At 35.9% G+C, this 15,187-nt stretch overlaps 2 gene segments (V, D, J or C); both read right to left on the bottom strand.

Annotated features, from left to right (window-relative positions):
- Positions 1-1,202: 1,202 nt before the first annotated feature.
- Positions 1,203-1,663, bottom strand: LOC122966539. The segment is given in 2 exon segments: positions 1,203-1,507; positions 1,590-1,663. Coding segments are annotated over 2 exon segments (348 nt in total).
- Positions 1,664-2,206: 543 nt separating this feature from the next.
- Positions 2,207-4,369, bottom strand: LOC122966916. The segment is given in 3 exon segments: positions 2,207-2,215; positions 2,676-3,046; positions 4,232-4,369. Coding segments are annotated over 3 exon segments (429 nt in total).
- Between the last annotated feature and the right edge of the window lie 10,818 nt (positions 4,370-15,187).

The raw sequence follows: 15,187 nt of genomic DNA, 5'->3' as shown, positions 1-15,187 counted from the left end.
TACCGTTTCCCATCTGAAAGAAAGTCTTCATCATGATTTTTATACTTTACATGCACATAACCTGAAATCAGTGACTGGTTGGAAATCTAAAAATTGATAATGTGTTTTACTAAATGGTAATATCTTAATAATACAGTAACATAAGATTAAATAATTACATTTAATAAAATAAAACATCTAAAAGATAAAATGAGATGATATTAAAAACCAATACAACAAATGACAGTCAGTCAGGAGAAGATGTGAAACTCGTTGGTTGAGATCAGGCAGCTGACGGGTGAGTAGAGCAAAGGCTCAGTCACTCTTATGACAAGGTGAGATTTTGGAACCACTAGTAGGAACCAACATGAAGATCTCAAGCAGTGATCAGGTTTGTACTGGAGGAAAAACAAGCAGTAAAAAGCTCCTCACAGGATCCAGCTGCCAGCAGCAGAATCAGAACTACAGAGAACTCGGTTGATGTTGAAGCTGAACTGATGTGAGCTCTTCAGGTAATTTGATGGTATTCAAGTAGACTCAAGGTGAAGGCTTCAAGTTCTTTGTTTTTGGTTTTTTTTACACAACTTGCAGGTTGAGGTGATGTAAGTGGATTGTATTGTAAAAAAGCACATTTTTACATAATGTCACCATGAAGTTGGCTGAAGAGTAATAATTAAGAGAACCTACAAAAGATGTTGTGACCCAGATATAAAACAAATGTATTTCTTTATAACGATGAAGTCATGGATGAGGACAATGATGCAAATTTGTCACTTGAATTCCTTTACTTCTCACTCTTGTAGGTGTTGACATTATCAGTCAGACGGGAGATAATTTGAGGAAATCCATGTGGTAATGTTACCTCTCGCATGTCTGTTTCATATATATAAAAGTTCAGAGTCAAATAATTAAAGCATATAATTAGTGATTTTTTTCACCATGGGAATACAAACTGTGATATATTAGTAATGAAGACATTATTATCTATAAATCATTAAGTATCTAAAGCCCCATGAAATTAATTGTTGATAATATAAATGAAGAACGTGTTTTGCTTTCCTCATTTTCAGTACTATACATGTTTAAAGACTGTTTCTCTCTTTACTGTAACAGTGAACTGGTGTTGAAATCATTAGTGGTCTGAGGGCTCCTCCTCTGGTGGCTTCATGTTACAAGTGTTCAGGCACTGAGGGGTTTTTGTTCAGGTCTGCTGATGGTTTGTGTTATTGTGGGTCTCTGGCACAGTAATACACAGCAGTGTCTTCAGGCTGCACATTCTGTCCGTTTAGAGTCACTGTGTTGCTGGAAGAGTCTAAGTCGATACTGAATTTGTTCTTTAGTGAATCTTTGTAGACAGAGCCTCCAGTATATCTACTTCCAATCCACTCCAGTCCTTTCCCTGCAGGCTGTCTGATCCAAGCTGTCCAATAACTGCTAAGAGAATAAGAGACCTGACAGGTGATGGTCAGACGTTGACCTGGCTGCACAGTCACTGAGGCTGGCTGTGTCAACTGTTCACACTTCACACCTGTTAAAAGAAGAAAATATTTTGTGACAAAATATCAAAATAAAGAAGAACTGCTGACTATGACAAATCCAGAGAGACTCACAGGATCCAGCAGCCAGCAGCAGCAGCAGAGCTACAGAGAACATGGTTTATGGTTAAACTGATGTGCTGTGATCTCCACTGACAGTCTGATATGAAGTTTTTATAGCTGAGAAACAAGGAGGATCACTGAGTTTGCATAGAATCAAACAAATGAAGCATTAATGTTGGTCTAACTGGAGACTAATAGAAAAATCTAGTGATTGTTATTACTGCAAAGTGAAAACACACCTGGAAATCATCTCTGCTTTACATATGATATTCTAATTTCATTACATTTTTTAATTATTTGTTGACTTTACTTACTTATTTCTTTCAAACAGAAATACAACAACAGCAGCGGGATCATGTTAATATGAAAAGTTAAGTTTGCATAAAAGACGTTGAATAGTTTCAGTGTTTTCAGATGTTTGAAGAAACAGACACACAGAGAAACTTGGACTTTATAGATTACTGCTGTCTTCTCTCAGCAATGGTTTCAATGAAGCTACAGCATGTGATGGAAGAGTCAGATTTTTAAATTATATATATATTATATTTTTTTCTAATGAAATGTAACTAACTTAAAGCTCAGTCATACATCAGTGGTACTCAGATGACTGTGTGTTGCGTAATTGTGAATTAGTTGACCTGAGGACATTAATAATGTGAGACTGAGAGTTACAAATGACTTTTGTACATTTCAACGCCATGTACATGTCAAACAGTTGTATCAGGCTTTAGCTCAGTACAGGGTTCAAGAAAAGCAGATCTGAGTGTTTCCTTATTGCAAAAGCAGAGAGAAACTTGACACTGACCTCTAGTGATTCTGTAAAGGAAACTACAACTTTTTTCCCCCTCATATTATGATTCCACATAATGTATAGACATTATGTTGTCTTAATTTACAGAAATATTTTTTTTAAACATCTCTATTATTATTTGTAGTAGTTTTTATTTTCTTTATTTCACACCGAGACAAATGTATCATGAAGTTTGATGTTTCTCATGTTTAGTAAAGAATATTGTTGAGGAACACACAACTTTAAGTAATGCAGAGACAAATGTTGCTGTAATTTATAATTAAACATACTGTATTACTAAATGCTACCAGCCCAGAAGATGAGTACTGTAACATTTTGTACAGCTGCTCAACCAACTCCAGCCACTGTGAGTGTCGAGCACAATAATAAACAGCAGAATCTTCAGTCTTCAGACTGTTCATCTGCAGATACAGCTGCTCTCTGCTGTCGTCTCTGGAGATGGTGAACCGGCCTTGAACTGACTGAGAGTAGTATGTGTCACTACCACCATAATTGCTGATAGCTGCAATCCACTCCAGTCCTTTTCCAGGAGCCTGTCTGATCCAGGCCATCCGGTAGCTGCTGAATGTGAATCCAGATGTTGTACAGGTCAGTTTGTGGGATTCTCCAGGCTTTTTAACTGCTGGTTCAGATTCTGTCAGAGTCTGACCATCAACACCTGTCAAGATGAAAAAGGAAAATAATCAGTTGATTTAAGCTGGTAACTTTTTAACAACAACTTCAACTCAAGATCTGTGAAAATCTTCACCTGCCCAGCAGATAGTTAAAAGCAGCAGTCCTGTCCTATAGTCCATCATGTTAAACTGCTGCTGAATGTGAATCCAGAAGTTGTACAGGTCAGTTTGTGGGATTCTCCAGGCTTTTGATTTGTCAAATATCTTAATGCAACACAGATTGTTTTCTAACTGTAAAATGTCCAATTTTAGGATTGTTTGTAAATGTAATTATGTATAGCAAATATTCTTTTTGTTAGCTCATTGTTCTACAATCTCAAAATTGTGTGAAATTGTACAAATGACTTAATTACACATTTTTGTATCACATGCATGATCTTTATGCATGTATTTATTAAAACATACAATTACAGTTTCACTATATACAAAACATTTAACTATCATCATTGTCAACTATCAAAAGTCTTTTTACATCTCCTCTAAACATTTCTTCCAAGAAACAAAATATAAAACATCTTTTTCCTATGAAGAAAGAAATATGTCTCTACTTTAATTTTCTATATTCATGTAAGTTCCTATTGTTTCATTAGACAATATAACTCCTAAATATTCAGATAATAACAACAGAATTTCTGTGTCTGACAATAAAACAAATGTTCATCACAGTCAGTTTTATAAGAAAGATGATACTGAAGGAATGAATATTATCAGTGGTGGTTAATAGAGGAAGTAGTTTTTGTATGACTCTCCTATTACTGTCTCTCACTGTGTCTCTCCGGGCACAGTAATACACTGCTGTGTCCTCAGTCTTCAGACTGTTCATCTGTAGATAGAGCTTACTGCTGGAGTCATCTCTGGAGATGGTGAATCTACCCTGGACTGACTGGGAGTAATAGATAGGATAACTGCTTGTGCTTATATAAGCAATCCACTCCAGTGCTTTTCCAGGAGCTTGTCTGACCCAGGCCATAGCATAGCTGCTCAATGTGAATCCAGAGGTTGTACAGGTCAATCTGTGGGATTCTCCAGGTTTTTTAACGACTGGTTCAGATTCTGTCAGAGTCTGACCATCAACTCCTGTCAAGACAAAAAAAGAAAACAGTCCTTTTCTACATATGTCAGCAACAATTTGAAGACAGATTCAACCCAAGATCTGTAAATATTTTCACCTGTCCAGAAGACAGTTAGAAGCAGCAGTCCTGTCCTAAAGTCCATCATGTTAAACTGTGTGTCCACTGTTCTCTGTCATCCTACCATCCATCTGCAGTCACATAAATAGAGGAAGATATTTTGCATTGACTCCTCCTCAAATGGAGGAACTGGATTGGATTTGGATCTCAGTTCATGTTTGGTGGAGAATGTATGTTCACTGTGCAGGAATGAATCCTCCAAATTCTTATACCTCTAAACCCCTAAGTTAATTTTGAACACTGCAGTACTGTAAATGCTTGTCAACTCAGTCATAAGGATTGTGATTCAATTTTCTTTAAAAAAAAAAAATGGTAAAATGATTCAAAGTTTTCAGTGCTTCTAAGGTACATGATTGTTTAATTATACTGGAACAGAATAAAAGTTAAAAAATAAACACTTTACACTTTAATAAATATATTTCTCTGCAAGTGTCATCTTTATAAAAGACACCATATCAGGTAACAAAAACAAAAAAACAAACACCATAGTGAAAAAAATGTGAATGAGTATAGAGGAACATGTAATATATGCAGATCAATTTTGACATGAATCAATGTGAAAATAGTCTGATGTCAGATAAAACCAATCCAATCACTTGTGGTCTTTCTTGACGTTACTTCTAGTGCACATGATTTATCATGATCAGTATGAGGATCAAACCCAGTCAGTTCTAGACCGCCCTCTAGAGGTTTGAAAGAAGTCAATGTGACCTGTGACACCTCATTTTCTACATGCCTGTTATCAAAAATCTTCTTTTTTTTTATTGGTTAATTATTCTGCTCATTTTGTGTGATTCTTGTTGTCATTTATTTTTTGTTGTATGTTCCTAAATTATGTTCGCTCAGTTTTTTTTTTCCTTTTTTTGTTGTTTTTTTTTCTCCTTAAGTTGAGGGGAGGTCAGTTGTAAAAGCTTGTTGCTTCTTGACCTCTCATGACACATCTCTTAACTTTCATTATCTGGATTTTATGCAGTATGTTTGTGCAAAAAAAAAAAGAAAAGAAAAACACCAGTGTCTCAGCATGTAAGAAGACATGAATTTGCGTGACCTTAGAATTATAAGATTCTACTTAACATTTTTGGCAAAACTGAATTATACACATAAAACTACTCTTACATTATTGACCCTAAAATTTGAGAAAAGAGGAGGTTCTATCAATCAGAAATCAATCTTAAACTTGGTGCTAAGAGGTTTGATCTGCAAAGCGCCAACCAGCACTTATAATGTATGGGGATATATGGGAACGTATGGGAATGTATGGGAATATATGGGAATGGGGTGGCTGTGGCTCAGGAGGATGAGCATGTCATCCATCAATCAGAAGGTTCCTCGACTCTTGTCTGCATTTCGAAGTGTCCTTGTGCAAGATGCTGAACCCCAAATTGCTCCCGATGGTTGCACCAGCATCCTGCCTGGTAGCTTGTCACCATCAGTGTGTGAGTGTGTGTGTGAAAGGGTGAGTGAGCAGCAGAACATATAGAGCATATAAAGCAGCCATTTACCATTTACAATGTAGACAGGAGGACCAATCAGGTTCTGCCTCTTTACCATGTGACCTCACTGTTCTGTGACTGTGGTTAAAGGAGCTGAAAATATTATGAATTGTTGTTAAATCTTAAGTTTTGAGACCTCCAAACTGATTCTTTTATCAGAATAATTATGTATGACACTGATACAAACACCAACTGAGTTGAAAGTCAGTTTTTTATCTTGTTTGAACTCAGTAAGAAGCAGATTTTTACCTTCATCTACCATGCTAGTCAGCAAGCTTTCTAAGTTTAATTACTTTATTATCATGTTATTATTAGTGGCTTAAGTTGCTATGACTACTTAAAAAATGACAGCAATGAATGCCAAAATGTTAATATGTAAAAATATGAGATACGTTCAGGCTGCTACAGTAGCTGTTGATGCTAACGCTATCTGCATGCTGCTAACTGGGTTTGTGTCTGTTTAATGTTATTACTTGAGTCCTGCAGCAGACACAGTGATGATACCCAACGATTTGCACTGTGGACCAACATAGCTATTATACATTTTGATGTGAGACTGGGTTGCCTCATGCCTAAACCTAAGCAACCTAACCAACGAATGAAACAAGTCCTAGCCAATCAGAGGCAGAGTAGGGAAAGTTATTCCGTCACCATCCAGAGGAAAAAAAAATTGCCTCCAGCATGAGAAAGTTCTATCTGCAGTCTTGCACTAACGTTAGCTTATAACACTTCCGTCTCCTTGTGGACTTGTGTCTCTCATTGGCTATTGTGGTCCTGCTTGAAAAGTAGTGACGTAATCATCCAGATTTTAACTCCTAAATATCAAACATGTTTGAAATTATCGGGGCGGCCCTGATGAGTCTGCAAACAGTTCTGGAGGTTTAAGATTGGATCTGTAAACTCCTCACATTAGCAGATAATCTGGGCAGAACATGAGTACTGACCGAGGTCCCAGACCAGATTTTTCCTCTGATTGTCTGGAGGGGTGAATCAGGGATAAACCAGCCCAGAACTCCTGTAGTCTGAGCCTGCAATAAGACATCTCCATCTACATGACTAGAAAGACAAGCTGAGTAAATTTTGAGAAGTTAAAGTATTATTATTAGATATGTTTTAAAGTGAGGATTGGTGTTTCTAAAATTGAACAGCTTCAGTTATACTGTAGTCTTCACATTATAATAAATACATTGGGGGTTAAAGACATTCTTCAATAACAGAAAATATATGTACAAATATTTTTTCTTACTCACTGTAAGTATGCATGTATTGTATTTGCTGCAAAAAGAAATACAGTGACAGCAGTCAGGATCATGTAAATAGTGTGAAAACCTAATCTTGCATAAAAGATTTAACGGTTTCAGTGTTTGCAGGTGTTTAAAGCCACAGACATGGAGCCTCGAGATAAACAGCTGCTCAGGAACTGAAACCTGTGTGACGATATGCAAAAAACTAAATCCTGTAACTTAGAAGAAAACTATTTTAGTTCATGCATTGATGAAATACTTTCTGTAGCAATAATCATCACATTTTGCCTTTATCTGTGGTGGTTACAGATGTGTTATGAATAAAAAACTAAATCAACTATAAAACAGTTGGTTGACAAGGTAAACACTGTAAAAAATAAACAAAATAAATAAATAAATAAATAAAGACACAATTTATGTGAATCTGATCCTGCCTGTAGATGGATGTAGCTTCCTTTTCCTCATATTCTGATTTAGAAAACTTTATTGCCTGTTTTATTCTGTGAATGTGGAGATAGGTCAGACAGATTAGTAGAGGTGGAAGACATATAAATGTTTGCATTAACTCCTCTTCACAGGAAGGAGAGAATCAGACTATTACAATGTATAGTCAGAGTTGTGACTCTTACCAAATTAATTAATTGGTCTAATTTTTGATTTGTTCTCGGGAAATAGATTTTTATTGTAAGTTTTTTTTTTTTTTTTTTTTAAAGTAATAACATTTCAAAAGAAAAATCCCAAAACAGTGCACACTACAAGCAAAAACTGTACTGGAAACAACTACTGGAAAGTTAACCATATACAAAAAAAGGTTTCAGCCAACTCTGAATTGCTGGATGCCAGAGTCTTCCCAGAACAAATGAGCAAAATAATTTCTGTTCTTATCATGACACAAAATCTTAGCTTTGACAAAAAAAAATACTTAATAGGATATATGATATGCTGCTTTCCTATCTTAAACAAGGTCTACAAGGTGATTTTCATACTGCACATGAACTGAAACCAATGGTTGATTGAACATCTAAACATTGACGGATGTATTGAAGATGAAGTATGAAGACGACGGGTTCTAGTGTGTTTTTTTCTCCAGCTCACAAAAACAGTAAGTGGAAGTTGGTTGATCATTAAAACGTAATTTTCTGTAGTTTTACATAGACGTGATACATGATACATGTCACGGGGAAGCCACACACACACACACACACACATGGATCAGCAGCCCTCTCCTCTCAATCTTATTGTTGGTCAGAGATTTTTATCCCAAAGTTTGTTTACTTAGTGTTTAGGTGTTTGCTAACATTGACTTGCATTGACAATGCACACATTTAAAATGTTGTGGTAAAAAAGAAGACACATTGTAGTTGTATTACAAGTACTCAGTTTATTGAGTTTAAATTGTGCTTCACCTGTTTGCTCTGTTGTGCTTTCTCTTCCTCTGTCAGACCAGGAACTGGCAAACTGAAGCCAGTGCAGTTCATCTGATTAAGTAGAGGGGTTCTCAGGGGAAGAGACTAAGTGTGGTAGAGTGGGAGGGGTGTTTTGCCTCTTTTGGGGTATTTGACTGTTAAAGTACTCTTTTTAAGGAAAAACACATTTTAGACTAAACTTCAATGAATTTATATTTGACAGTATATTGTTATTTAACACTGCTGTCCTCATTAGTGTTTTGGGAGGGAGAAGTCTGGGGTGACTCAAGGCTTTTCTGGTCATACAGAGACAGACACAGCTTCAGTCTGCAGCTCCTGCCTTGGGCCTAATCTCAGGGGGTATAATCAAAGTGCAGTTTAGAGTTGATTTCTTTATTTGTGTGTGTGTATTCTCCTATTTTTGAGAAAAGGGTTATTTTTTTTACTTTTGGTTAATCAGTTTTTGTTTTTTTTTCCATTTTGGCCAGATATTCATGTCCACTGTAAATATCTGCACAGGACTCCACTGATGGCAAATAAAATTCACTTGGACTGCTGAACTCTGCCTGTACCTCCTCATTTTTTGTGCCTGGCTGCTCGGCCAACCCTCACAATACATGACACCATGAAGGCTGAAGAGAAGTGATTCAGTGAACTTACTAACACTGTAGTTATTCGGATTATAATATATTGTTAATCTTTTTAAATGATGAAGTTATGGAAAAGACATGACTTTTGGGGGTTTCACTGCTTCCTTTTAAAAGCAAGGTGCATGTTGAAATGTTGCTGTTATTCATTCCTCAATATTCTACATAGAGACATTATGAGTCAGAGAAGTAAGAGACTATTTAGCAAAAGCATTGACTTGTGCATTTTTAGCTGACACCAATCTCTAGTAGTGTAATCCATTTGTTCCATAATGTCATATATCAGTGATTATAATGTTCTAGTATCTATATTATTGCATCATGCAATCAGTGTTTTTTATTACTCTTTTTTTCCACATTCACTCAGTCTATGAGATTCTCCAGACCTTTTAACCACTGATTCAGACTCAGTCAGTGTTTGACCCTCAGCACCTACAGAAAGTTAATCTGCTCATTAGCTACTGTCATGCAGCCATAATTTCTTTATACCACATTTGTCAGAAAAACAACGGTTATCCAGACTGCACAACCATTTACTCTGGCTGGATGAGATCAATACTGTACACACCTGTGGAAAGAAAAATCAACATTATCTCCATCATTCATCTGACTATTCAGTGTTTCTAATGTGTTTATTAGTGTGAATCCACTGAAAGCTCCTCACAGGATCCAGCTGCCAGCAGCAGCATAAGAGCTGCAGAGAACATGGTTGATGTTGAAGCTGAACTGATGTGAGCTCTTCTGTCCTCTCGCTGACACACACACACACACACACACTTCACTTCCTTATGAGTCACATTTATTTGCATATCATTGAATAAATAATTATCTATTTCTTGTTACTTCTATTTTTCACTTTGAGGTGAAGAGTTCAGTCTTTCTTGTCAAGTTTCCAGACTGAATATATAGTGTGTACTATGATATATTGTTAATTTAGAGAACTTAAAATGGTGCTACGATTTTATTTAAAATGAATTACCATTTATTCATGTATTATTGTAGATAAACTGATTTTAGTCTAATACTGAGTGTTGCATGTATTTTACAATAGTTGAATTTGTGTAATAATGGATAAAAACACATTATCATCCACAAAAAACATTAATAAATAGTTATCAAAATCTGGCTTTGGTGAGTCTACTGTGAATGAATTGAAAGTTATAAATAGTCTCACATGGAAAAGGATATGTATCTGTAATTTTAATTAAACATTTATTACTGTATATGTAAATTCATCATTTGCCAAGTATTCAGGAGCTGTGTGGAGGTTTGGAGTTTTACATAAAATACTTTTTTGTTGTATCAGTGTTGCAAATGTTTGAAGCCACAGACATTCAGAGCCTCTAGAGAGCTGCTCAGATACTGAAATTCATGTAAAAAAATGTTGCTTTATGTAAGAAGAGAATTAAAATCTTTCTGAAGAACTGTCGTTAGGATTCTTTCTTTAAAAACCCAATAGGTAATGAGTGATTAACCATATGAGATAGTTGGAGTTTTTCAGCTCAATGTTGATGAGTATTGTAGGATTTTGTACAGCTGCTCAACCAACTCAGTCACTGTGAGTCTCGAGCACAATAATAAACAGCAGAATCTTCAGTCTTCAGACTGTTCATCTGGAGATACAGCTGCTCTCTGCTGTCGTCTCTGGAGATGGTGAACCGGCCTTGAACTGACTGAGAGTAGTAGATGTAGCTACTACCATCATAACTGATAGTTGCAATCCACTCCAGTCCTTTTCCAGGAGCCTGTCTGATCCAGGCCATCCAGTAGCTACTGAATGACAATCCAGATGTTGTACAGGTCAGTTTGTGGGATTCTCCAGGCTTTTTAACTGCTGGTTCAGATTCTGTCAGAGTCTGACCATCAACACCTGTCAAGACAGAAAAAAGAAAATAATCAGTTTCTTTAAGCTAGTAACTTTTTAACAAAAACTTCAACTCAAGATATGTGAAGATCTTCACCTGCCCAGCAGATAGTTAAAAGCAGCAGTCCTGTCCTATAGTCCATCATGTTAAACTGTGTGTCCACTGTTGTCTGTCATCCTCTCTGCAGTCAGATAAGTAGAGGTGGAAGACATCCAAGCTTTGCATTAACTCCTCCTCACAGCAAGCAGAGAATTGCATTGGAGTTTTTTAAATATGCAATACTCTTACGTTGCATAAAACAAAAGTCGCAGTAGAAACTAAACAATTTGTCATTTTCTTTGCAGTTGGATCAGTGAAGTTGGAAATCAACCAAGTTTTGAATTGACTCGTCCTCACAGGGAGGATAGAATTTGGCCTTTTGTTTGTTGTGCAAAACAAAATGTAATAATTTCAACACAAGCTAAAATAATTTTGAATTAGGCAATCTACATTTGAAACTTCTACTTAATCAGAATTGTCTTCAAAACTTGAATTTTGTGTTTGAAGTTTGAGTTGCAACCATCTCGTGTTGTTGGATATCAGAGTATCACTCAACAAATACATATTTTAAACACACTCGCAACTGAACTATCATGACACAAAATCTTACCTTTGCTAAAACATGAGATGAATCTCACCTCAGATAATTAAAATGATTTTCATGAACATGAACAAAAACCAATGGCTGGCTACAAGAAAGGACATCTAAAATCTGATGAACCATTTTTAAAAATGGTGAACATTAATCTACAATATGCAGAGGACTAAGACATCAAACAACCTGTTTAATTTATAATCATTAATAATAGTGCAGAGGAGCAAGAAAGAAGTAACACTGTTGTTAGTTGTTTATAACTTTATTTTATTTTAATACCACAGCATATTTAACTTATTTACAGTTTGCTTATATTTTGATCTACTGAGGTCACCTATAATGTTTGCATCTATACTGGAGACAGATCGTACCAAAGACTGTGAAAGTGTTTTGTAAAACTCTTGTATTCTCACGAGTAAAAGGAGAAAATGTTACATTTCTTGTCCTGTTCAGTCCTTCCTCTCATTGTTAGTCCAGACTGACAAAAGTAATTTATGTGGAGCCACAAACTAAAACTAAAAGTCACATAAAGAAACTCTTATGTTTCATTTCTTGTTAAATGAAGAGCTTTTAAAGTGTAGTTGTCAACTGAAATAATGCTGCAACAAATTCACCACTTGAAATATAAATACTGCAAGTCAGGAAGAGAGAACACTTTTTGGTAAATGCCTCCACTGAATTATTTTATATTATTATAATTATATATTATAATAAATCATGTTTGTTTGTTTTTTTTTCTTTTTATGGTTAAATATGATCAAATATTGTTTCCTGTTATTGTAACAGTGAACTGGTGTTGAAGCCGCAAACTAAAACTAAAAGTGTTCTTGTTAAATGAAGAGCTTTTAAAGTGTAGTTGTCCACTGAGATAATGCTGCAACAAATTCACCACTTGAAATATTTTGAGTCAGGATGAGAGAACACTTTTGATAAATGCCTCCACTGTATTATTTTATATTATTATAATTATACATCATAAGTCATATTATTTTTGTTTTACTTTTTTCACAGTTAAATGTGTTCAAAGACTGTTTTCTTGCTATTGTAACAGTGAACTGGTGTTGAAATCATTAGTGGTCTGAGGGGAGCTTCTCTTCTTCTGCTGCAACTGACAGCACGATATCAAGTGTTTATAGCAGACTGTGAGGACGTTCACTTTGCATAAAGAAGGATACTGACAGGCTATAAAAGAATGATGGACTATTATGTTACAAGTAATCAAAATCCTGATTTGTGTCATGACCACTTATACTATTATAAGCAAGGGAATTTATTTGGATATGAATACATATGAGAGTGGAATTGATCTTCACATTTAACTCTCAACAAGATAGAAAATAAGTATATTTCCCAAAATGTCTAATTATTCCTTTAAGGTGACTGTAGGCTGGTTTTGTATCTTGGTGTTATCTTTGTTTAACTGAAACATATTTTGGCACATCCAAATATTAATTTGTTCAATGCACTTATTTAGTGACTATACTCACCACAGTCACTTGATGACATCCTTTGTCATCCACATAACTATCTTAGAATATGTTGTTGCTTTCCATAAACTGGGCTAGTGGGAGCTTTCGGAGAATGGACCCCTGTTGAACTCCACTTATTAATTTGATCACTCAGATGTGTAATTGCTGAATTACACAACTTATTACATACTTTTACAGCCTGGAAGAAAATGTTATTATTTCAAACAATATCTAAAAATTCAATTTTGTTTTCTTCATACGTCTAATAAAACAGAGAAAGAAAAACACATTTAGACATTATCAGTCATCAAACAACAAAGACTCAGGAAGTGTTGCTCTTTGTTCGTGTGTATTGTATGTTTGGTGTCATTGTCATTCTGCTCTCACTGCCATCATATTTCGGGTCTCCTGCTGCCCCCTGTAGGTGTTTTAGGTTTTTGTAAAGCCTCTCTGCTTAATTTAACTAGTGTGTGTCTCTGGCACAGTAATACACAGCAGAGTCCTCTGGCTTTAAGTTGGATAGTCTCAGAGGAACCATGCTGTTGCTATCATCTCTGCTGATTTCTACACGTCCTCTCACACTGCTAGCATAAGTATTTTTACTGGCATCAGAGTAGCCGCTCCCCATCCATTCCAGACTTTTTACTGCAGGTTGTCTGATCCAGAGCATAACACAGCAGCTAAATGTGAAGCCAGATCCCCTGCAGGAGAGACTGAGAGTCTCACCAGGCTTTTTCACTACTGAATTGGAAGGAATGGACTCCATACTCTGACCTGTACAACCTGATGAGATGAAAGGAGAGATGAACCAAAGAAGAAAATGAGACAAACAGTCATCTGGGAAGTTTTCTGGTATCACTGACTGACCATCAGTTGATGTTGTCTGATAAAAGATAAAACAACAAGAAGCAGGAGAACTCACAGGACAGAGAGAGAGCAACCAGCAGAAGAGTGAATGTGTTCATCATCCTGAGGCTGGAGATGTGACCTCTGATGCTCCACAAGAACAACAAGACCAGTCAGCAGGACAGAAGTACACTGCACACACTGAAGATTTGCATCAGAGTATCATGGGGAGGGAGTGGCTCATTTGCTGGCAGTCTGTTAGAGTTTAAGTTAAGTTAACTTTTTTTCCAATATAACTTGTGCTTCCTCTTACAATATCACTTCCAGAGACTTAGAAAGAAAGACTGTTTGTATGGTACATGTTAAATTGAACTCAAGTATCAGTGATATATATAGAAAATTTGTGGTTGGGTTACTTGGTTGCTGGGTATTTGTCTGTTATCTGTTGGTGGTTTGTATCACTGTGGAGTTTATACACACGCAGTAATAAACAACTGTGTCCTCAGGCTGCAGATCACATTCTGTCCTGTTAATGTCACTGGACTAGTAGAAGTGTGTGTGTGATAGAGGAACTTGTTCTTCAGAGCATTATTTTGATAAAAGTAATCTCCTCCCCACCGATGCAAAATCCAGTCCATTGGTTTTCCTTCAGGCTGTCTGATCCAACCTGTTGCATAGCTGTTATCAGTCAGAGAATAATCAGAGACCTGACAGGTGATGGTAAAAGACTGTCCAGACTGCACAACCATTGAGTCTGGCTGGATGAGATCAATACTGTACACATCTGTGGAAAGAGAAATCAAAATTACCTCCATCAATCATCTGACTAATCAATGTTTCTAATGTGTTTATTAGTGTGAATCCACTGAAAGCTCCTCACAGGATCCAGCTGCCAGCAGCAGCATCAGAGCTGCAGAGAACATGGTTGATGTTGAATAAATATTTATCTATTTCTTGTTACTTCTATTCATCACTTTGAGGTGAAGAGTTCAGTCTTTCTTATCAAGACTGAATATATAGAGTGTACGATGATATATTGTTAATTTAGAGAACTTAAAATGGTGCTATGATTTTATTTAAAATGAATTACCATTTATTAATGTATTATTGTAGATAAACTGATTTTAGTCTAATACTGAGTGTTGCATGGATAAGATTTTGTGTAATAATGGATAAAAACACATTACCATTCACAAAAAAATTAATAAATAGTTATCAAAATCTGGCTTTGGTGAGTCTACTGTGAATAAATTGAAAGTTATAAATAGTCTCACATAGAAAAGGATATGTATCTGTAATTTTAATTAAACATTTATTACTGTATATGTAAA

Source organism: Thunnus albacares, chromosome 17 (assembly GCF_914725855.1).
Source record: "Thunnus albacares chromosome 17, fThuAlb1.1, whole genome shotgun sequence".
NCBI lineage: Eukaryota > Metazoa > Chordata > Actinopteri > Scombriformes > Scombridae > Thunnus > Thunnus albacares.
This window is presented reverse-complemented; position numbering and strand designations above follow the sequence as displayed.